General features: G+C 44.1%; 1 protein-coding gene across 1 annotated transcript in view; it reads right to left on the reverse strand.

Annotated features, from left to right (window-relative positions):
- myo10 (myosin X) overlaps positions 1-25,000 on the reverse strand; it is a 151,717-nt gene that overhangs the window by 25,557 nt on the left and 101,160 nt on the right. Inside the window, exons 5-21 of the mRNA XM_079529117.1 lie at positions 24,185-24,319; positions 22,528-22,652; positions 22,224-22,237; positions 21,919-22,003; positions 21,296-21,399; positions 20,636-20,765; positions 20,179-20,297; positions 18,726-18,872; positions 18,309-18,409; positions 13,395-13,461; positions 13,124-13,216; positions 11,700-11,768; positions 11,183-11,265; positions 10,144-10,252; positions 8,596-8,676; positions 1,302-1,426; positions 49-163 (exon numbers count right to left, since the gene is read on the reverse strand). Of these exons, the coding sequence (XP_079385243.1) occupies positions 49-163; positions 1,302-1,426; positions 8,596-8,676; positions 10,144-10,252; positions 11,183-11,265; positions 11,700-11,768; positions 13,124-13,216; positions 13,395-13,461; positions 18,309-18,409; positions 18,726-18,872; positions 20,179-20,297; positions 20,636-20,765; positions 21,296-21,399; positions 21,919-22,003; positions 22,224-22,237; positions 22,528-22,652; positions 24,185-24,319 (1,702 nt within the window). The remainder of the gene's footprint in view (positions 1-48; positions 164-1,301; positions 1,427-8,595; positions 8,677-10,143; positions 10,253-11,182; positions 11,266-11,699; positions 11,769-13,123; positions 13,217-13,394; positions 13,462-18,308; positions 18,410-18,725; positions 18,873-20,178; positions 20,298-20,635; positions 20,766-21,295; positions 21,400-21,918; positions 22,004-22,223; positions 22,238-22,527; positions 22,653-24,184; positions 24,320-25,000) is intronic.

The raw sequence follows: 25,000 nt of genomic DNA on the forward strand, positions 1-25,000 counted from the left end.
TGATAATAAATCAATATGAATATGAATTAAACATAAAGTATCTCTCACCTTGGTCTTCCCCAGCTGCCATTCTACACAGCTGGCGTCGTAGAGGTGGAGCAACTGCAGGCACCGCCCCCTGGGGTCCTCCTGCATGGCCACGCCCCTCATTAACGCCTTGTACCTGAGGGAGGGGGCGGAGTCACAACATGTTCACATGACTCACCTGGTGACCATACAGCAAGGCACCTCACATATCACCATAAAACATCATTTCCTTTTTCTATTTGAGCCCCCAAACCAACTGCGACAGACCAATGTGCGTAACTATGCAAAAACATTAACTGACAAAAAAAGGGTTTTAAAGTGTTGCAATTGGCCATGCCAATTGGTTATCGGTTTATTCACCCTCATAAGTCACTGTATCCTAGAACTACTTTCCTTACAGCAGGTCTCTGCTTTTCGGAACTATCAGAGACCATCAGGAATTATGAAAGATGCTCGTGAACATATAGTTTGACCCATTAAAATTCTCTTTAATCTAAAGGCCAGTCCACACCAATGCAACTAGTCGCAACATACAACCAGTTGCAAGAAATTGCCTGACTGACTGAGTTGCTGACCGGTGCCATTTGGGAATAATGGTTGCAAATAGTTGCAACTTGCAAGTAGTTGCATTTAGTTGCAAGTAGTTGCAGTTGCAAGGAGTTGCATTGGTGTGGCCTTTAGACATATAATTTCATATCTAACATAACTTTACTTTTCGCATTGTCATGATATTGTTGGGCCATGCACATTGGGCCTGTTATTGCGGGCATTCTGCTTTGCATTGCTTTCTCTTAACTTGCCTTTACCATGCATTTGCAGAGCAGCAATTAATGTGCAGTTTAGTGTACATTTTCTGTTTAATCAATTCAATACGGGAAAGCATTTTAGGCACAATTTTAGGCAAATACATATCATTTTGGGGGTCCTTGGCACAACAAGGTTTGAGAACTATACGTGATTTAGAAGGAATTTGTTAGAATTGGCCTCTCAGGTCTTAATGGGTTTAAAAACCACACATTGGCCTGGGCCATGGCTCAGTGGTCCAGGCACCTTGGCTGGTAATCCAGTCTGGCAGTGTGCCGCGGGTTCGACTCCCGACCCCGACGGCCTTTACTGCATGTCTTCCCCCCCATCTCTCTCCCCATTTCCTGTCAGCCTACTGTCTGTCCCTCCATAAAATATATAAAATAAAGGCGAAAGCCACAAAAAAACCCCAAAAAAACAAACACACATTGAAACCATAATACAACACACTTCCATCAAAGTGGACCCACCTGCAGCAGAACTCCTCGAAGGGCCTGCGGACGGGGAAGCCCGTCCTGCGGATCTTGACCGTCTCCAGCATGCCCGAGTACCTCAGCTGGTTCAGAACCACGGCGTGGTCAAACTGCTCTGGCATCTGGTGGCACAAGCATGGTACAAGCTAACGTCAGTCATGGAACCGGGGCTCAACATGGTACGTGTGTGTGTGTGTGTGTGTGTGTGTGTGAGAGAGAGAGAGAGACAGAGATCACACGGACACGCCCCCTCTGACGTCTGTGGCCAGACCACACGACACACCGTCCCTTTAAACTGGTACACGGAAGTACGTCAGCACACACGCTGCCGGCCCTTTAAACTTGAACACAGACTTACGTAAGCAGTGCACACACACACACACACACACACACACACACACACACGCAGCATACCAGTCGTAACCTTCAGTCAGCGGACCAGTAGTGTGTTGTCCATCTGTAGTAGACCGGGCGCTACTACAGTATGCGTGACAGTGGTGACCATACAGTAGTGACAGTGACAGAGAGTCATTCAGTACGGCCGCGGTCACCCCCGGTGACCCCCAGGGGGCGACCCCGTCACCCTGGTGGGCGGAAAGAGGGGGGGGTGGCGGGCGGGAAACAGGGCCGCTTTTATACACGCCAAAGGCTGCCGTTTATTCCCCACGGAATCGACCCCCGATGGACATATGCCGATAGCCCGTACGCACGCTCGTACACGGACATTTGTATTACTGCACTTGTGAGGACATTAGTGTTTTTAGATCTACAAGCTCATATATAACGCATCGCGTCGGTGACTTTTCGGTGCATAACACGAGAGAGCAATTCATTATAAATCAGACATGACTCTGTCTCTAATCCCTAAACCGAACTACTAAATGTCTCTTAATCCTAACCTTTTCTTTAAAACATTTTTGACCTGGAAATGGGCCTAACAATGTCTGTTTCTCACAATCTACTATACTTGTGGAGACATTCGGTCCTCCTCACAAGAATCGTTATAGGATAAGAAGCATGCACAAAACTGCCCACACACACACACACACACACACACAGGGACACGCACGCACAGTCTTGCACACACACACACACACACACACACACACACACACACACACACACACACACACACACACACACACACACACACACACACACACACACACACACACACACACACACACACACACACACACACACACACACACACACGAGGCATACACAGCTGCAGAGACAAACTTGACTTGACTGAATGAAAACCTTTAATGAACACAGATCGGATGGAGAGAGAGTGAGAGTGAGACAGAGAGAGAGAGAGAGAGAGAGAGAGAGAGAGAGAGAGAGAGAGAGAGAGAGAGAGAGAGAGAGAGAGAGAGAGAGACTTGCCAATCAAGAACCTGAAAAATGGGATAAACACCAAATTGAGACTCTGCATGCGGAATTCTGCAAATCCATTCTCCGCATCCAACAGAAAACGCCAAACACACCACTTCACACAAAACAAGGTAGAAACTGAGCTACACCAAGACAAGGCATCAGAGACACATACTTCCCACGGAGTACAGAGTGTGAAAACATGACTACAGTTGGAGGCCATCGATATTGTCCTTTTCTTTTTGCTGAGGTTTGCGTGATCTGCGCAAAAGGACAGTTAACCCATTTTGGGCGGGAACCCCTTTTGGTGTTTTAAACATTATGTTATAATTTAGCTATTGAAAAATAGCAGATCTACAAGCTCATAGCGCGCCACCGAGTGGCGCGCTACGAGCTTGCAGGTCTGCTATTTTTGAAAAATCGTGAAAATGTTTATTTCAGAAAACTGGAGGATTTAGAAGGATTTTTTTAAATTTTGAGGTCAGGCCTAAATGGGTCAAATGATAAGGGACAATATCGGTGGCACCCAACTGTACATGCATGACATGCCTGTTGGGTGAAGTACAACAATGTGCAACCACAGCAGCAGGATGTGTGTGCTGCTGTGAGGACGTCAAATGGAATACAACCACAGTAAGGAATACAAATACATGTGTGTATACCCCTACACTGTTTACAGCAAATGACCTCAGTACAGAGAAATACTGTTCATATACACAGAGAAACTCACTTTAATTCAATTACATTCGAATAAATTCCTGCCATTTGTCGCAAATGTTTTGACATACTGCTGTCATCTTTCAAAAGTATAAAGACAAAAACATCTCCTATATGGATGTATAACTATCTCTGACAGAAAATACACAATGATTTTGATAGTTTCACAAGATAGTATCACTCAAAGTGTTAATGTAACACAGCTCTGTTTACAGTTTACACCTTGATTTTTTTGTTCCACTTTTTTTTTGTTCCACTTTTGCAATGTAAACACTTTGGCTTTGGCAATGTAAAGAGGTCATTAACGGCGGTCGTTTGCATAATGAGATGGACGGTTTCAGATAGCAGTGCATCTCTCTCTCCCCCCCCCTCTCTCTCTCTCCATTTCTGATTCTTTGTTCCTGTCATTTTGTCCAGTTCTGTTTCTACACTGCACCCCCCATATATTTCTCTGCCTTTCTGTCTGTCTGTCCATGCATCCATCCATCCATGCATCCATCCATCCATCCATCCATCCATCCATCCATCCATCCATCCATCCATCCATCCATCCATCCATCCATTCATCCATCCGCATTTAAAAATCACACCTGTGTGAACTGAGCAGTGCAGGCAGCTGTTCGTACTCCAAACAGACAGACATACATAAATACAGACATACACACATGGCCATCATTGGAGCGGTTAGGCACCGCAAAAAATAAATAAAAATGCATGTCTGATATCTGCTGCTAAATGGTGTCACCTGCATGTCAGACTATATGCACAAAGACCTATGGGCTATACCAGTGGTTCTCAACCTGTGGGTCGGGAACCCCCCAAAATATTAATATTTGAACTGAGAACCCCACCCTGACAAACACCTGGAATTGTATAGAGTCGGCACAACGCTGACAAAGGCCCACACGCAGAAACATGTACGTTGTGCTGTCTGCTCTGCAGCATACCATGCCAATTATGTAGCCTAATAAATAATAGAGTGCCTTAAAGGGGAAAACCACCCATTTTCAACATTTTACTATGTCATTATTATACCTTAGAGCTGTTGTGTGCAAATAATAAAAAAGTCCCCCCATTCTGTGTTTCCTAGAACTGTAATTATGAAAAAAATCATTAACATGGTGAAACACATCTTGATGACATCATCAAGATGTATTTCACCATGTTAATGATTTTTTTCAGAACTCTAGTTCTAGGAAACACAGAATGGGGGAACTTTTTTATTATTTCCACACAACAGCTCTAATGTATATTAATGACATAGTAAAATGTTGAAAATGAGTGGAATGCCCCTTTAAAGGACAGTTCTGTGAGTGCTGGTATCTCTATCTTTTTAGAGACATATTGATTGTATAGAGTCGAGGAATTACATTTAGTTTGACTCGGTTACACAGTATTGTGAAAATCGCAGATATACAAGCTATTTAGGCTAAATTACTTTAGATGAGATATGATCCTGTCTCCTACGTCTCTCTCTGTGTGTGTGTGTGTGTGTGGGGGGGGGGGGGGGGGGGTAACCCCTGGGCCCTTACAGCTCAGGCCATTCAGTGGACAATAGGGGGCGATACTAGCCCCCACCGGGAGAGGTGGGGGGGCTGGTGGAGGGGGTTTGTGTGTGTGAGATGGGGGGGGGAGGTGGGGGATATGGTGTGACTGCAGAGGTTTTGGGTGGGAACAGTCAGACTTGGGGGTGAGATCTTTGACCTTTGACTCTGAATACAACGAGGACCCTGACAAGAGGAAGAAGGGGTGTGGCGCGCGCAAGATATAAAACACAACAACAACATTCAAAATCTGTGATGCAGCAGAACGAGTTATGTGATAAAACTTAAACGTGAAACAGTTTAACCAATGCAAGCTGTGAGCTTGTAGATCGGCTATTTTCAGATAATTGCGGCAGAGTAAAACCTATAACATTTGCCCCTGAGATTCAGTGAGATTGTAGAATCGAAAAAGTAGAAATACTCAAGAAATATTCAAATTGTCAACAGATGACACGAGGCAAAACCAATCAGTTCAACTACTTTAACCCTATACAGTATACACTGACAGACAGACAGACAGACAGACAGACAGACAGACAGACAGACAGAAAGACAGATACACAGACAGACAGACAGACAGACAGACAGACAGACAGACAGAAAGACAGATACACAGACAGACAGACAGACAGACAGACAGACAGAAAGACAGAAAGACAGAAAGACAGACAGATACACAGACAGACAGACAGACACACAGACACACAGACAGTCAAATGTCATACGACAGACACGTTTGGTCTGTGCATAGCCTTTAAAGTGATATCATAATTTGTCTGTCATTAAATGTTTCGCTGAAATAAGTACGAAGGACCCTAATGGAAAAGAGCCACAGGCTTTCTTGGGTTTTAAATCATCTTAAAACCTTGTATTGAACTGTGCTTTCTTGTGCTGCTTTTTGCAAACTGCTAATAAAGTATTCAATCAATCAATCAATCAATAACCAAACGATCAAACTGACAGCATGGCATGCAAGGAGGAATCAGCCCCACGATGCAGATGTTGCAAACAGCTTGCTTTGCGTGTGTGTGTGTGTGTGTGTGTGTGCGTGCGTGCGTGTGTGCGTGCGTGCGTGCGTGCGTGCGTGCGTGCGTGTGTGCGTGCGTGCGTGCGTGCGTGTGTGCACATTTGTTTTGTTTGTTTATGTCAGCCACTACAAAGCCACGCATCCACACCACGCCGAGAACAGTGTGCACATATTCGCATACACACACACACACGGGTGTGCAACAAGCACACACACTGGCTACTCTTACAAGTCATTAAACACACTGCTTCTGAATTAACGATTGACTCATTCACATTTAAATTCTTACCGTGCATGTTATCGTAGGTTATTATTCCGCAAAGTTTCTGCAGAAAAATCTGTGTCTCTCTCTCTCACTCTCTCTCTGCGTGTGTGTCTCTGCTCAATACACTGGCTACAACACTCACTCACCCACCCACGCTCTCGCTCTCTCTCACACACACACACACACACACACACACACACACACACACACACACACACACACACACACACACACACACACACACACACACACACACACACACACACACACACACACACACACACATACACACACACCCGGCAGACTTGAACAAAGCCGATCTCCCCGCCCCCTTTGTGTATGTGTGTGTGTGTGGGGAGGGGGGGAAGGTCCGTTGCCATGGCGATTCATCCCCTGCTGAGGCTAATTTGTGCGGGCCACTTGTAGGCCCTGACAGACGTGTGTGTGTGTGTGTGTGTGTGTGTGTGTGTGTGTGTGTGTGTGTGCGTGCGTGCGTGCGTGCGTGCGTGAGTGCGTGCGTGCGTGCGTGCGTGCGTGCGTGCGTGCGTGCGTGCGTGTGTGCGTGCGTGCGTGCGTGCGTGCGTGCGTGCGTGCGTGCGAGAGAGAGAGAGAGAGAGAGAGAGCACTGTTTACTTTCAAACGCTGGCTGACTCCAGTGCATTCAGACAAACTGGGAGTGAACGTTACACTGGTTCTATACTACACTAGTATTATACCACAAATACATAGCATGACATGTGTTTTATACACAAATATACATACAGTTTGTATGTTTGCTCATTTGTAGATCGGCTATTTTCAAATAGTACACAGGGGTTGAAGTTGAAGTGGTACATTTTATGTTGAGGCTGAATTAGCTGTTTTTGCTGAGGACATCACCTTTTCTTTCTAGTCACTTTGTGTCTCACTGTTGTGGACAGTTCAGAAACCTGCCTACCAGTGACATCATCAGTGACTTACTGTATATTTTTATTTTTGCACTCACTGTGTTTACTTATTTTTATCCATAATAATAGATTTTCCCTTAAAAAACCTGCACTATCCACACGTTTCACACATGTTTAATATATTTGCTAAATAGTTACTGTATCGATGTTAAATCATTGAATCGTATCGCATCGTATATTGCTATAATGAACCAATATCGTATTGTCAACCATGTATCGTGATCGTATCGCTGTTAAAATGTATCGTTACACCCCTAGTCACTAGTGTAAATTGTAAAGTCTTCTTTCAATTATCATGACATGCATTTTGGTAAAGGATGGTCCAATTAATTAATTTAATTGACTGGCTACTGGCTCTAATGAGCCCTTGCTGCCCTTCCAGCCAATAGCATTTGTTTTCCGGCTTTCCGGTTCCAAGATGGTGGATTTGAATTCACTGACATAAAATGGCTTCAAAACGGCTCTGTAGGAACCCTGACTCCATATATTTTTTGCAGTCTCAAACGTTTCAAACCACAGTGACACACTGCTAACCTGCTAACAGCTGGTTAGGTTAGGTAAAAAAGCAACATTCTGAACCATGACCACTTAAAAACTGCCGGCCTCCTGCCTGCATGTCTGCCTTACTGCTTGTTTAGAACAGTGATTATTATTGGATGTAACACCATGTGGTTTCCGTGACGATGGGAGATTGCATTTGATGAGCATGGATGATATGTCCATGCTTTTTGAGTTGTGCAAACCACTCCAACAACTGGCTTTGTTAGTACCCGTGTGTGTATGTGACCCAAAAGAATGAGCATGGTTACTATGGTCACTGACATTACGTCAGACCACAGCTGATCAGGCTATATAAGACCTTGCACCACTCAGTTCACACGGGTGTGATTTTTTTAACACACACACACGCACACGCACACGCACACACACACACACACACACACACACACACACACACACACACACACACACACACACACACACACAGAAACCCTAATTGCTCCTAACCTGATGAGCAGGTTGGTGCCTTGCATGGTTTCCTCTGGTGTATGAATGTGTGTGTGAATGGGTGAATAATGCACAATCTATGTAAAGCGCTATATAAATGCACTATTTGCCATTTACACACACAAGCACGCGCGTATGCACACAGCAGCTGGTCATAGCATCTGCAGTAAGGCTAGATGATGGCTTTTCAATGAAACTTAATGTAGTGGAGGGTTGGAGGGGTTGTGGACCCCCGGGGGACATGGGGGGGATGACACGTGGCTTAGGGGCCCCTAAACGGCCCCCAGAGATTATATCTGCCTGTTTCAATTACAGCAGGTGTGAACAGGCTCTCTCTGTGTGTGTGTGTGTGTGTGTGTGTGTGTGTGTGTGTGTGTGTGTGTGTGTGTGTGTGTGTACACCTTACCTTGTGTGTGTTGGGTTTGATACAGCGTACAAAGTAAGGGTTGGAGGTGCTCAACGTGGCCATCAGAGAATGCAATGAGTTCTGGACAGGAAACAACACACACACACACACACACGCACACGCACACGCACACACACACACACACACACACACGTTGGTATTATGAGATGTGCTGTCATAGATATGTTAACCCATGATAAGACCAGAGGACGATTCTACAAAATGCCTTCCAAAATCAGTAGTTATCATACTTTCAAGATTAAAAAAAAAAAAAGCTCAACAATAGCAGCTGTACAGCCCAGATCGCTGGCCTAAGAGAAGATCTTTATTATCACTGTGTGGAATGCACAGCAAAACGTTGTTTAGTGGATCCATACAAACAAGTATCATCACAGTCTGTTGTCGATTAAAAAAAACATCCATAATACATACAATACAATACAAACATAGCGTGGCAGCGCGTTGTGGGGGTCTCTGACCCACCTCTCCCTTCTTCACTAATACTATCCAATAAAGGCAGATTATCTTTAAAAATAGCAGATGTAGAAGCTTGCAGTGCGGCGTTAAGTGACGCGCTGCTAGATTGTACATCTGCTGTTTTCGAATGGCCAACGTAAAAATCCAAAGTGACACAGATGCTTTCCCCGTTTTAATGGGTTCTAAATGTCGTGTTTGGGCAGGAATCTCACACAGCTGACCTGCGACATTCTAAATCCTAAACCGCTTGTGCTTATAACCACGCTCCCCGTCTGTGGGCAAAGCAGACGTATCCCTCTATACCAGTGGTTTTCAGGGTACCACCAGTGATCCTTGAGAGGGTTCCAGGTGGTCCCCAGCTAAATGATAACCAAATGGACCCATAAGGGTCAATTTGGTTATCATTGGTTTCATTTTACATTCTCGAGAGTTATATTATTGTTAAACATCTGCATGAGTTAATTTACAAGAAATTACAAATTAGAGAATGTAGAAGAATTGATATTTTGATCAATGTTTGCCTGTTATACTCAGTGGTAGGAGAGATAACAGGCAAACGTTGATCAAAATAACAATGGAATGTTGCATGAACCTCCCAAAGACTTTGTGTGGGGTGGGTCTATGATGGACCCACCCCACACAATAGTGGTGGTCCCCAGGTTGCTCTTAGTCAGGATGGTGGTCCCTGGGTCAAAATCTGTGGAAAACCACTGCTCTATACAACAACTGCTGATAAAGTATAGCTTTTGGCCGCGACGGAGCCGAATCAGCGGCGTTCGAGTTGCGACCCGATAGGCACAGGTTTACCCCAACGGCCACTCAAAGTGGCTACTGGCCAATCACAGCGTGTCCTTTCACGAGTGCACTGCCCAGCAGTAGTTGTTAAAACATATATCATGTGTGTGTGTGTGTGTGTGTGTGTGTGTGTGTGTGTGTGTGTGTGTGTGTGTGTGTGTGTGTGACTGTGTGTGTGTGTGTGTGTGACTGTGTGTGTGTGTGTGTGTGTGTGTGTGTGTGTGTGTGTGTGTGTGTGTGTGTGTGTGTGTGTGTGTGTGTGTGTGTGTGTCTCACCTTGAACTGGGAGCTGACGGTGGGTCGCCTGTGTTTGCAGCTGGACTTAAGAGTGTCATGTTTGTTACGACTGGACACGTGTTCAAACAGGTCGTACACAAAGTCCAGCCTGAGAGAGAGAGAGAGAGAGAGAGAGAGAGAGAGAGAGAGAGTTGGAACACGCAATAAACAGTCAAAGTCTAAAATCAAGAGAGAGGAAAGCAAATATATTTATAGAATGAGCAGCACCCAACATTTTTACATCCATCCTGGTAACAAAATAATAACTACCTGGATTCACGTGTAAAGGCATTTGTTTTTAGCCTCGCGTGGCCAGACTACTGTATATCACTAATCCACCGAGGGCAATTTATTTTATTGCAGCGGCAGATTCGTGGCTAATTTTGTAACTTTGTTACCACAAGCACTAGATTGTACTGATCAGACCAATGCCCTGAACATTTTGTATAGTGTCAATGTTACTGATAATAGCTTAGTTAATAGCTACCATCCTAGATTACTATTCATATGCGTGGCAGCGGTGGCCGAACGGATAGCGGCGCGGTCTAGATACCGGAAGGTTCCCAGTTCGAATCAGCCGTCCGACACGTTAAAATTACCACCGCTGAAATGCCCTTGAACAAGGCATCAACCACTACGATGAAATGTGTTCTATGAGCAGGGCCTGGCTGGAAACAAGTTCTTGAGCTTAGCCCAGATACCCTGGGTAAATATAGATTTCATTTCATTTCATTTCATTTCATTTCATTTCATGCATTTGATGAATTACCTTGAGCTTATCTTTCTTACTTTAAGTCGCTCTGGCTAAATGCCTAAATTGTAAACAGCGTTTGTGCTACGTTTGGTATATGGGGGCGGCCCCAAACGTGGCCCCTTGCTGTGAGTATTGTCATGGCAGACCCCTGGACTGCGTTTGTGCCAAGTTTGGTGCGGATCAGAGAAATGCAGCGAATGAACCTGATTGAAGAATGTTGTATGTTTGTTTCCATGGTTACCTGCTGTCTCTCAGCATGTTGTGTGTTTATGTTTCCATGGTTACCTGCTCTCTCTCAGCATGTTGAGAATGTCGTCTCTGAACGTGTCTCGGTTCTTCTCCAGGATGCCTCTGACGTCATACACCACCTGTCCACCGGGGGGAGACACAGAGCCATTGTAACAACCCATTATGAAATCCCGACCCCCAACCCCCAGGGGGGGGGTCCCCAAATCACACACACACACATGCACAGATGATGCCAGTGCAATATATATATTTTTGCCATTGGCAGATTTAGTTTGGCACCGCTCAGTTGTGATTGGTTTTCACTCCCCCCGAAGTAGTGAGGGACCAATTAGGAACCATTATGGGGCGGGTTTATCGCTAGAGGCAGTTTTTGAATTTGCTCCTTGAAAATGCAGGTTCCAGACTAATATCTCACAGTCATATTAGTCTAACACACACACACACACACACACACACACACACACACACACACACACACACACACACACACACACACACACACACACACACACACACACACACACACACACACACACACACACACACTTCCTACCTCTCCTGCATAATGTCTGACTCCGAAGAAATGAACTGCGACACGTGGCTTCACATAGAATGGATTTTTCTGAGGAGAGAGAGAGAGAGAGACAGACAGACAGACAGACAGACAGACAGACAGACAGACAGACAGACAGACAGACAGACAGACAGACAGACAGACAGACAGACAGACAGACAGACAGACAGACAGACAGACAGTTAGGACGTGTACCTCTTTTATTAGTGCTGAATGCCTGCAGTCATACAATCTGAATAATATTCACTGTAATTCTAAAAATATAATCTATAATAAAAGTACTACACATATAATAATCCCTGACATTATTGCATTTAATGTGGCTGTAAAAGCAACCATGAAGTGTTGCGGGAGGAATTATGATGGGGTATAGTTGCCAGTGGTGGAAAAAGTAACTTTACTTTATACTGTACTTTTTAAATGTAGAAATACTCTCAGTAAGTAAAAGTCCTGTCATTATGCAGCACTGTTAGCCAAAATGCTAAAAAATAAAATAAAAAAGAAACAGAAACTAGAGTAAAGCAGATGTTTTTTTCTCTCTCATAAATATAAAAATATAAAACAGATGGTCAAAACTTGTGAAATAATGTATTTTTATAGACTGCAATATGACATGTATGACGTGTGTTGGATCTGGGTTTCTATAGGGTTTTGAAGTTGTGATTTCATTGGACCAGAGGATTCTGACAGGAAAGGGTTTAAATCCTGACCTCGCATTGGTTAGGGTTCACATATATTAATATGCATCATTAAAATGCATTGATATGCTGCATGACTGCCAGTATAGATGTTGTAAAAATAATGATTCTGCTTCGGAATTGTATGACATTACCTAATTTACTGCAGTCTGTACTCCGTACTGTAATGTAACATATGTGTTGTTAAATAGCTCTATATTGTGATAGTAATCATTGCTATATAGTTTTTGTTCAGTAAGAGTCTCATGTCTCTCCAGCCCTTTAGTAAACATAAAATACATGTTCAGGTCGGGATACCAATTTCACCCAACCAGGAGAGAGCAGTCATACGGATACGGGAATAAGTGAAATTGGAAGTGATGCATGATACAAAGACTGAAATGATTTGAACTGGAGCTGATTGGATCAATGTCATATCCCACATTGAAAAGGTCCCTCCCCTCTCTGGGAAAAGCTCCAGAAAAACAGAGGCACTCTGGCCAGCAGATTAATGTGGAAATGACGGCCTGTTCCTTGGATAAGATCAGCGGAAGGGCCCCAGGTACCCAATGTACAGTACATGTGACCCATGTATAAGTGCATGTCCTGTTGTGGTTGTACTTTTGTAGATGCTGTATGAATTGAATTTAACATAGAGAGTGCAGGTCTGACTGTGCAGTTTAAATCATGACTGTGGCGTTTTCTTTAAACATGAATTGAACGTACAGCGTGCTGACTGTGCAGTTTCTCCAGCAGCGTCTCATCGGTGGCTTTTGGGAAGTGGCTCTCCTCGTTCATCAATGCCAGGAGGCCCAGTTTCTATGGAAACACAGTCGTCATCATCATCATCATCATCATCATCATCATCATGATCATGATCGTCGTACACGAGGACTTCATACCCTCTCCATCATGTCTATTAATGCATGTAATAATTTAATATTAATGCGTCTATTAATACATTGATTAATAGACGTGTATTTGAGGGACGTCCTACCTTCTCGATCATGTCCAGACATTCTCCATTGTCCATCCAGTCGATGTCCACCCACACCAGACCCTCTCTGGATGAGACAGCCAATGAAAAGCACCAACACATAGTTATTGACAAGCCCTCTGATTGGTGGGATTTCATTTGTATCTATATTTTCTCCAGGGATCATTTGCAGCTAAAATGCAATGATACTTTGACCAAAAATGAAAGGCACCATAATGTTGACCATCGACTCAGTTCAGGTAAAGTCCTGTACTTTGTTATTTTATGTTATCCCAATTATCCACAATGCAAATCATTTCCTCACTTCTGTGTTGTCACTGCTATGGTATCCTACTGCCTCACCTGCCAACGAGGAACGCCCACCATGAGGACATACTGATTTATCCTACTGGATCACCTGCCAGTGAGGAGCCCCCACCAGGAGGACGTAGCGCCTTCATCCTACTCCTCCCGTTCAAAATTCCCCACTGACAGGTTCCACCCCCAGCCTGTAGGAGTGCGTGCAGTGAAATATATCACCCTGCCCGCCCAGATTCCCTCCCACCAACATACCAATCGTATCAGAGACGCATCGCTAAATAGTCCGTGAGCCAGGGGGGTTGGTCTGTACCATCTGGCTGAATAAGGCTCATAGTGATTTTTGTGAAGGTATACATGTCTAGAGTTAGAAAATATGTGATAGCATTGCACCCGTGGTAGCTTTATGAGTGCTATCATGCATTTTATTTTATAACACTAGGCGAAAATTGCATGGATCAATATGAAAAAAAAAATAGTAATACACCCCCCAAAAATGATAGAAAAGGTTTTTCCAATTGGTTCTGGTACCTCTAGGCATGCTTAAGAATATACTGAAAATATAGGAAAATATACATTTTCAAGATGGCGTCCAATATGGCTGCCAGGAGCTTAAAATGGCTATAACATCATTATTTGGGGGTTTAGGACTAAAGGAATGTGGCTGAATCAGTGAAAGTGATCAGTTAATTATAGGGATGTGCCGATGAGACAGTTTGGCCGATATCGATATCCGATATAATTAATTGCTGTTATGGCCGATAACCAATATTACCAATGTCGATCTCATTCTGTATTGAAAGATTATAATTTTGTCTATTCTGAAAAATACATGTAACAGGGTGTCTGCACTGCAGGCTTAGGCAAGTCACATCTAACTTAAATACCTTTATAATATTGTGAGCTTGTAGATCTGTTCAAACTGTTACTTTGGGCTTGTTTATCTGTAAAGACAGACCGATTCATTAATTTAATTATTTTCATTTTTTTATTTATTCCAAACATGTTAAAATATAAATGAGAAAAGACAAAGGAAATAAACGTCCAAAAATAATAATGATCTTTCATAATCCTTAACTTATGTTTATGTTCGAAAGTCGGGCAGATACTGGCACTGAGGAGGATATTGGAAGGGGTATGGGAGCGCAACCTGTCAGCGGTGATCACATTCATTGACTTCCAAAAGGCTTTCGACACCATCCACCGGGGGAAACTCATGAGTATTCTACGTGCCTACGGAGTTCCAGAAAAGTTGGTCCAGATGATAGAGTCAAGCTACAGCCAGACTCGAGCCAAGGTCCAAGTTCGGCCTCAAGCTCAATACCAAGAAAACAAAGGTAATGACAGTCAACACAGAGGACAAAACCATTGCCACTGCAGACGGGACGGTGCTCGAGCGAGTCGAGGACTTCAAGTACCTCGGGGCCTGGACTGCCTCAACTAAAAAGGATCTGAAGGTTCGGAGAGCACTTGCCTGGAAAGCCTTGCACGGGATGAGGAGAGTGTGGAAATCAGACATGGGAGAAGACCTTAAGAGGCGGCTGTTCATAGATACTGTCGAGACATGGACCCTCACAGTACAACAGGAAAAATCCCTGGATGGAGTCTACACAAGAATGCTACGAATGGCACTAGGTGTCACATCAGAAATGTGGACCTCTTCTATGGGGACCTACCACGGGTCACGGACAAAGTCAGAGAGAGAAGGATGAGGCTGGCAGGGCACTGCGTCAGGTACCCAGAACTTGAGGCAAACTATGGGAGCCAAACCCAGGGCAAAGCCAAGGGGGGGAAAGAAGCGTACCACCTATGTAGACGTGCTGCGGCGCGACAGCTTGGCTAACAACACTGCAGAGCTCAATAACCTGATGTTGGATAGGACATTGTGGAGGGCAGCGATCCAGGAATCCCGAGTTGGTGTTGGCTAGACCTCACTCTCGCAGTTACTATGTTCGAAAAAGGAGTAGGGAAAAGTTTATTGAAAAACGTAATCGGTCTGATTAATCAAACCGATGCCGATTAATCTAAAAACAACTCAAATCGTCCGATACCGATGTGTTTGCCGATTAATCTCCCATCACTAGTTAATTATGTATTGCCAAATCCAAAATGGTGTCCATACCACACCCAAAGTGATGTTCTATTGTACTGCATTATGTAAAAACATTACAATTACAAAATGAACAGAATAACTGTCACATAAAATCAATTTCTTATAAGTAGGTCAATCTTATGTGCTAAAGGTCAGGTCAATGTCTGTCTCATAAGCAGGTGTGTCCAAGCATGCAGGAGATACAGTATGGTCACTGGTTGACATGCACAGTATTCACCTTACCATTGATATGCAGCTGTTTGTTGTTGTAACCTACAGCAGGGGTATTCAACTAGATTGAACTGTAGAATGATGGTGTGTGGGGGGCCGCACAGCGTGCACGCTTTACTGAAAATGTGGGGGTTCTCAAAATGCATTTGTGCTCAAACACAAAGATGTATACATTTGTGCACAGTAATGAGCAGGATAATATGACTATACAGCTATATGTTACCATAGAATAGATGTAGACCTATTTGACAGTGCATAAACATAATTGCCTTGACATTAACGACCTTCAATGGGACAGTCCTGTGCAACCTCATATCCATGTGCAAAGGCAAGATCAGAGCACAAAATACTTTGCTGGCAGGGAACTTCCCAGACTACCCTGATGTGCTGGGTGAGTTGGGTGTCACAATGTAACAATCTGTTGCTGCTGTTGTACCACGACAGTTGTACTCATATACAAGTGGCAGACCACATTCCACATTTTGCTAAGCTACAAATGAGAAGTGATGTTGATAATAAAGAGACGATGAGGTAGATCAGGATTTGGGTAAGATATTGCTGCCAATCAGGAGGGCTAGGGGGATGTGGTGGGTTGATTTTATGTTCCTGATTATGAGTTGAAGCTTACAGATATTGAATGTAGTTGCAAAAGATAAATATTATCATATTTTCTTATGCTATTATTACAAATGTATAAGTATAAGTTGTTATAGAAATAGAAATAGTTGTTTCTGTTTCATTGACCAGACCTTTAACATGTGAGATTGACCTGATATAAAGGCCTTTTTTGATTATGCCAATTACCAAAGTTTGAGCAACCAAGCTAAAATTGTCCCCAAATACAAATCAACAACAAAAACGTAATATGAAACAGCATTATTAGGTTTGGTATTGAACAGATAGAAGTGTCAAATGGACTAAAAGGTGATGTAATGGTGAACGGAAAGTTATCTTATGCATTACTTACACTGTACACTTACACTATATTTAGTTTATTGAATTTCATAAAACAGAATTTATGTTCTAAGATGGTTTTAAATATTTACAGTTATTTACAGAGGGAACCTTTGTGCTGCATCTTTCATGAAAACAGAAGTACGTCTCATGTAATATATAGTCCCTATATGTTGTCTCTCCTGTAATAGATAACATTTCTAGATGTGCTAATTTTAACAACTTTTCAGAGAAATATATAGTCTGAGCTGTATCCCAACCATTCTTCAAAGATATATGATCAATAATAGGAGAGAACCATCAGTTTGAAGTAGAATGCTCCATTCGGATTTTGAAAATTGAGTTTTGGCATGTGGTTATAAATGGAGTGATAACACACAGAAAGCTACCACAGATGCAATGCTATCACATTTTTCCTAGCACTAGGGATGTATACCTTCCCAAAAATCACTATGAGACTTATTCACCCCATCGGTACAGATGACCCCAGATTTGGGGTCCTGGCTCACGGCCTAAAACCTAAACACCTAGACTGTGGTGATGGATAAATGTCCCCTATAAATCCCCGATAAATGTCTCCCCCCCACCGCCCACCCCTTTTTTCCCTCACTGTATATGTTTCTTTTCCCTTTTTACCTCCTTTATGATGAATTCCTGTTCTGTCTATAGAAGTGTCTATTTGTACGTCTCTAAATGTTTTGATGATTTGAACATGGTGGACCCTATTGGAAACAAGTGTAATGCTTAATTGGGTCGTCCACTCACAGTTAACAGCCTTTGTATTGAGTTTGTGCTTGAAATGTACTGTAATTCTGCAAACTGTTAATAAATTCTTCAATCAATCAATCAAAAACTAGTTTGGGACCATCCGGTCAGAGCGGAAAAAACCTTACGTCATCAGGCGGCCTGAACCAACGAGTGGAACCTCTGGTGCCGTGCACCTCCAAAATGGTTCCCCTAGTTTAAAATGTGATTAGTTTGGTATACTCGTTTTGTTTCTTTGGGAATAATAATCATTTTGGTATAATATGTCCAATCTCTTATTGTAACTTGTAGCATGACTAGTGAGACTAAACTAATTGATTCACATTATGTGGGGAACAAAAACGTTGTGCGACGCCAACCGGAACCAATCATCGGAACACGATTATTTTTTTCCTTTTTTCTAAACCGGATCACACGGGCCAGTTTAGAACGAATACCAGACTTTCCTCCGCGGTGGAAAGCCTGGTGACACTAGGTTACCCCTGCACCACCCCAGCGTCCACCCTGTAGTATTCTGAATGATTATGGAGAAGACCTTGAATGAAAGATCTCCAAGGTGGATAGGCTCCACCTACTTGTTATACTCCAGCTGTTCCAGGGAGAAGATGTGTTTGTTGAAGTATTCCTGCAGCTTTTCGTTGGCGTAGTTGATGTTGAACTGCTCAAAACGGTTCACCTGTAAGGCAAAACGACAATGCAAATTGTCTTACGTGAAACACAGCAAAATTAAGAGCATGACATAAACAAATTATGAAGGGACATCTGAATAGTATGAAAAAGATACAAAAAACAAGACAGATACAATTATAAATCAACAAACACAGCACAGAAAAAGGGGGGGGGGGGGGGGGGGGGGGGAAGAAGCACTAGTAAAAAATATATATAGTGAGAATAGCAGATCTAAAAGGTCCCAACATGGGTCTGCTATTTTCGCTGACTGTTCGCACCCCATCATGTTGTTAAAATCTGAAGTATTATATAATGAAGCTCACGTCAAAGTTCTCAAATCCAAAGATGTCGAGGATTCCGATGGACTTGAAGTCCTCTTTGCCTCGGATTCTGTTGTTGAGTTTACGGATGATCCACGTGAAGCACTGGGAGTACAGCGACATGGCCATGGAGTCCCGCGAGTCCACCGCCTGCACGCACACGCACACACGCATCGCACACACGCACACGCACACAGAAATGTGCATTATTAGAACTACAACTTAATGATATCATTGAATTGAAGGGTAAAACAACAACAAAATTGTGTGAAGTGAGGGGCTCTCTTATCATCATACATCTTCACATTCTGGCCAATCACATTTGGGGTCCTTACATTTCTGTCCTCACTTTTTATCCTCACTTTTTAAGCCTTAAGCCAATCAAATCATTGCTATGAGGTACACACAGACACAAAGTTGGGCATAGGAGGGGCTAGCGCCCCTCAATAAATATTTAACTAGAAAAAGTGCCCCTCGGGGCACAGGTCTCCACCAGACGGAGTGCAAAACATACTCTCTCCCCATGCCTTCGGCCTGGTGGAGACAATAATCAACAGGGTTGGGATTTGCTACAGTATATGCTTCAGCTGGGGACCCCCTGGAACCCCCTCAAAGTTCCCACTTTGAGAACCACTGGGTTAGGGTTGTGGGTTTGATTCCTGGTGTTATGGACCATGTTATACTAACCAGCAAAATGTGTTACCATGCCTATTTAAAACAATTCAGTCAGGAAACTCAGTGCCGTTGCTGCCGGCCGTTAATTGGGCTGCCTCAGCATCACGTTCTCATTCACATGATTCACTTCATCCAATCACACACTCATTCCTGTTTCATACAGGCTATTTAAACTGGAAGTTTGCTTTGCTCAATCTGCTTGCGTACTTGCTGCTGCACACTGATACTGCTGCACTGCTGTCTGCTTAAACTTTTGCTGTTCACCCTCCTTCACCCCAGCTACCACCTGTCTCACCCTCCTCCACCCCAGCTACCACCTGTCTCACCCTCCTTCACCCCAGCTACCACCTGTCTCACCCTCCTCCACCCCAGCTACCACCTGTCTCACCCTCCTCCACCCCAGCTACCACCTATTGTTTTGGATCTGCTGTTAGTTACAGGGGATTCGGAGTCCCCATAGCTGGGACTGATGCGCTTGATCTCAGTACCTAAAAAGCAGATCCAATTCATCGCCAAACCATAATAAATATATTGCTCATTTTATATTCAATAATATTCCATCCATTCTTGAGTTGTCCTGACTGAAATAGCATATAGACAAGCTCACAGCGCATCACTTTGTGCCATGCTTTATTTTAAAGTTTCTGGGGGTCCCTTGCACTAAACATATAGTCTACATTTGGGGGTCCTTGGCTTGAAGAAGATTTAGAACGACTGAGTTAGGGTATGATAGGGGGTTGTGGGTTTGATTCCCTGCGGTGTTAGGGGACATGGTACCCACCTGCTCCACAGTGAGCGGGGTGCAGATCTCCTCTCCTCTCAGGATCAGGGAGCGGTTCGTTAGGACCTCCGACAGCTGATCTGGGTTCAGACCCAACAGCTCTGAGGTTCTGCTGAGCGCTGTGGACGCAACACACACATTATAATGAATCCTGTTGTCTGGTAGGACACCTACTGGCCGATAGGTGGAACTGCCTGAAGGTCATGTACTTGGAGAGGGACAGCATCTGTCAGGCGGTTTTCTTTCATTTGTTCGTAAATTAACACCCTACTTGATCACACTACAGCCTCACACAAAAGCATCCAAAAGTAGCAGATTTACAAGCTGGAAATGCAGAACAACGTGACACGTTTTGAGCTTGTAAATCTGCTACTTTTGAATTTGAGTACAGACAGACAGACAGACAGACAGACAGACAGACAGACAGACAGACAGACAGACAGACAGACAGACAGACCTGACTTGGAGGAAACCTGTGCTCCTCCCGCCGTAATAAACTCCATGTTTCCCACGTGGAGAATGGCCGCCAGGAGGCGCAGGATGTCCCGGATGTTCTCCTCCGAGAACTGCATGGTCCGCATTGCATTCTGGGAAGGCCACGACACAGAATCCAAACTTTTAGTACCATCCTGAACACCCAGAGATGCCCCCACCCTCCAAACCTTCAAAACCACCCTCAAAACACACCTCTTCAACATTGCTTTCCCCAGCTAACTCTTTTCACTGTTTTTAATGTTTTTAGCCTTTAGTGTTTATTTATTTTTCCCATGTAAAGCGCCTTTGGGTACTCAGAAAAGCGCTATATAAGTTTGAGATATTATTATTATTATTATGCAGACATTTTGAATTGACTTCAATTTAACCCAAGGACCGCAGAGAAGCTGGCGTGTCCTGTGTGCCAGCTCTGTGTGCCAATCTTCCGCAAGATTGTCGCACAATAATAGCATAAATGTTTCCTAATCCTAATAACTATCCATCATTTAACTGGGGACCCCCTGGAAACCCCTCACGGTCCCCTGGGGGTCCCGGACCCCACTTTGCGAACCTTAGTGTTGTCTATCATCATGACCAGTAACAAGGTATTGTGACCAGTAGCGTGGTTGTTGTTCATACGTACCAGGACGTCGTGAAAAGTGTCCGAGTCGTTGATGGTGTTGTCGGACACGCAGCCCGACTGTCGTAGGTAGTAATAGTTCTCTGGTTTGGACAGACCGAAGGCCTCTGAAAGCACCGATAAACAAACACTTCCACGTTACTAGTTACCTCATGACGTCACTAACAGGGTCTCAACCACTAATATTTTTCTTTTGTTTTCTATCCTTCTTATATATCGATGAATCGACATGAAAAACATTGAGTCAAATAATGCTGGAGCTTATGTGCTCTGAGGGAAGGAGTGCAATTATAATACACTTTATTTGTATAGCACCTTGCATGACATGAAATTCTGCTCCACGTGTAAGAGAGACAGACTGAAGGAAAGCTGAGAGGGAGACAGTGTGGGAGAGACAGACAGTAGGACAGCTGAGAGGGAGACAGCATGGGAGAGATAGACAGTAGGACAGCTGAGAGGGAGACAGCGTGGGAGAGACAGACAGTAGGACAGTTGAGAGGGAGACAGCGTGGGAGAGACAGACAGTAGGACAGCTTAGAGGAAGACAGTGTGGGAGAGACAGACAGTAGGAAAGCTGAGATGGGAGACAGGGTAGGAGAGAAGACTGCCAGGTGTCTCACGCTCACCTCTCTGTTCAGTGTTGGTACCAGCCAGCAGGGCATAGAAGATGTGATAGTTCCGTTCTCCTGGGTTCTGTCTCACTACGCGGTTCTGATGGCAGAGAGACAGAACGGTCAGCACACATACGGATACACAAACGCACGCACGCACATGCACTTTCTCACACACACACACACACACACACACACACACACACACACACACACACACACACACACACACACACACACACACACACACACACACACACACACACACACACACACACACACACACACACACACACACACAGCAAAAACAGATGTCTCACCTTCTCTAAGAGGTCTTTGTTCAGAGAGAAGATCTTAGTTAAGGGATACAACTCATTCTACCTGTCTCACCCTGTGTCATCAAATACACATGGACGCACACGCACACGCACACACACACACACACACACACACACACACACACACACACACACACACACACACACACACACACACACACACACACACACTCTTAAAGGCTCCTAATTGACTGTCCGCTCCTCTCTGCGCGGCGCTGGCAGCTCTTCAAGCAACGTCCCGCTTCCTGTCCAGACAGGAAGTTGAAGAGGGTTCATTAAAGGATACAGTCTATGATCTTTCCTCCCTGGATGTTTCCTTTCTGGCAGAAGTGGAGTTGGACAAACTTCCCGAAGCGACTGGAGTTGTTGTTGTACACCGTCTTAGCGTTCCCGAACGCCTCCATGATGGGGCTGTGTAGAGAGATCACATCACAATTTACAATGGGCTCTATATGCACAGATATAAAAAAGGTAGACGCCTCCTCCGGCTCTGGGGCGTGTGGGGCACGCTGCCACTAATAAAGCCTATTTGACAAAAATACTTCTGCATGTTTCAAAGCCTGTGGGCCGAAACGTCCGTCGTATGATCTGCTGCTGGGGTTAAAGCTTAAATCCTAAATGGATCAAAGTGATCCATTTAGGATTTAGGCCTGGGCCATGGCTCAGTGGTCCAGGCACCTTGGCTGGTAATCCAGTCTGGCAGTGTGCCGCGGGTTCGACTCCCGATCCCGACGGCCTTTACTGCATGTCATCCCCCCATCTCTCTCCCCATTTCCTGTCAGCCTACTGTCTTTCCCTCCATAAAAAATATAAAATAAAGGCGAAAGCCACAAAAAAAAGTGAGTGCTGGTAAGGTTTTTTCTGTGCTTGGAAAACATTACCAGCACACACTTTGATCTGTGCGTCTATTGTAACACAAAACATGAGAACAAAGGTATGTCTGCATGGTCGTCCATTTGTACAGTAGCCTACATTACATCATTTGTACAGTAGCCTACATTACATCAGCGTTTCCCAAACAACGGGTCGGGACCCATTTTTTTATGGGTCGCAACTAAATATCCATTCTTTGTTTACTACAATTTTGTTTTCATGTTATATTCTTTTTTTGTTGTTTTTTGTTTCAAAACATTTTTAAATAGAATTTCATAAATAAATTTGATGCATGAATGAAAGTTAAAACTAGTGAAAAACTTTCTCTTTTGGGTCTTGAGTTAAAATGCGGGAATCACTGTTTTACAGTACAAATATTATGATGCTGCATAGTCATAGCTGCATTTCTCTTCAACAGCTAACCAATGGAATGGAACCAATCAATATTGAATACATTATGTTTTTGTTTTTCATTCATGGAACATTCCCAGAAAGACAACATTGTAAATCACACAATCTCAGAATGCTACAGTATATAGAGTCTGGAACTACACAAAATCCATTTCCGTTCACGAAAATCTATTCTAAAATATCTTTAAAAAGATATTTTCTGCTAAGCTATATATTCTTAGGTAATTTCTATTGAAACTTGCGCGACTGGAAAGACGAAACGGAAGTGGGGAGGAGGCTCCACTTCCGCTTTATCACTTACTCATGATAGAGCTTCCGTTGCTCCAGACTGTATGACGGAAGCATTTGAAAATTGCGTGAGGCAACACTCTGGCAACGCCAGACTACTGATGTCACCGTGCAAGGCGGACGGACTCTTTTATTGATACATTTAGATTGTGTCAAAGGGCATGTCTCACCTATAGACACAGGATCAAAGGGCATGTCTCACCTATAGACACAGGATCAAAGGGCATGTCTCACCTATAGACACAGGATCTGACACGGTAACACGTTTGGGAACCACTGATCTAGACGTGCGTGCGTGCGTGCGTGCGTGCGTGCGTGCGTGCGTGCGTGCGTGCGTGCGTGCGTGTGCGTGCGTGCGTGCGTGCGTGTACCTGCTCTCCAGCAGAGCCTCCTCTACATGGGACGTCCTGTCTCGGGACGATGTCTCCAGGCTGTGCTGACTCATGGCCGACAGGAACTTCAGGATCAGCTTGGTGCTCTCCGTCTTCCCTGCGCCGCTCTCGCCACTGAGGAGACAGGAAATGACATCACGACATCGCCACTGACAAACAGGAAACACGTCACGGCGAGAAACCCATCGCAACAGGAAACGAATCATCACAACAAGCAACATCCTCTACAACGTTTTGATGTCACTACATCTTCTTCAGGTCGACCTGATGAAGATGTATTGACATCGAAACGTTGTCACCTAATTTCCCTGCACCCGTCTGAACTGAGTGGTGCTGTGCAACAGTGACACTTGGTGGTCAACAAACGTTTTGTTTGTTTCGTACTCGGACTGACGACACAGGGACATACATATGGACACACATTGTTGTCTCTAGGAGTGGCTAGCACCACTCAAAAATCATACCCGTGTGAAGTGAGAGGCGCTCTAAGTTATACATCATCATGACGTAACATGCTGATTTGCTCATATGACATATGACACATATGACATAAATTCTCCATTCACTGTCAATGGGAATTTAATTAATCTTTGTGTTGTGCGTTCCTATTTTGAGCATACACACTATAGCAGTGGTTTTCAACCAGTGGTTCGGGGACCACCAGTTGTCATTGAGGGGGTTCCAGGGGGTCCCCAAGTGATGGAGAGATGGTAACCAGGTGGACCGTAATAGATCTTTAACTCTTGAGTGTAAAATGAAACCAAATGAAACCAACGCTGTGAGCTTATAAATTGT

This window comes from Electrona antarctica (assembly GCF_951216825.1).
Source record: "Electrona antarctica genome assembly, chromosome: 19".
Taxonomy (NCBI): domain Eukaryota; kingdom Metazoa; phylum Chordata; class Actinopteri; order Myctophiformes; family Myctophidae; genus Electrona; species Electrona antarctica.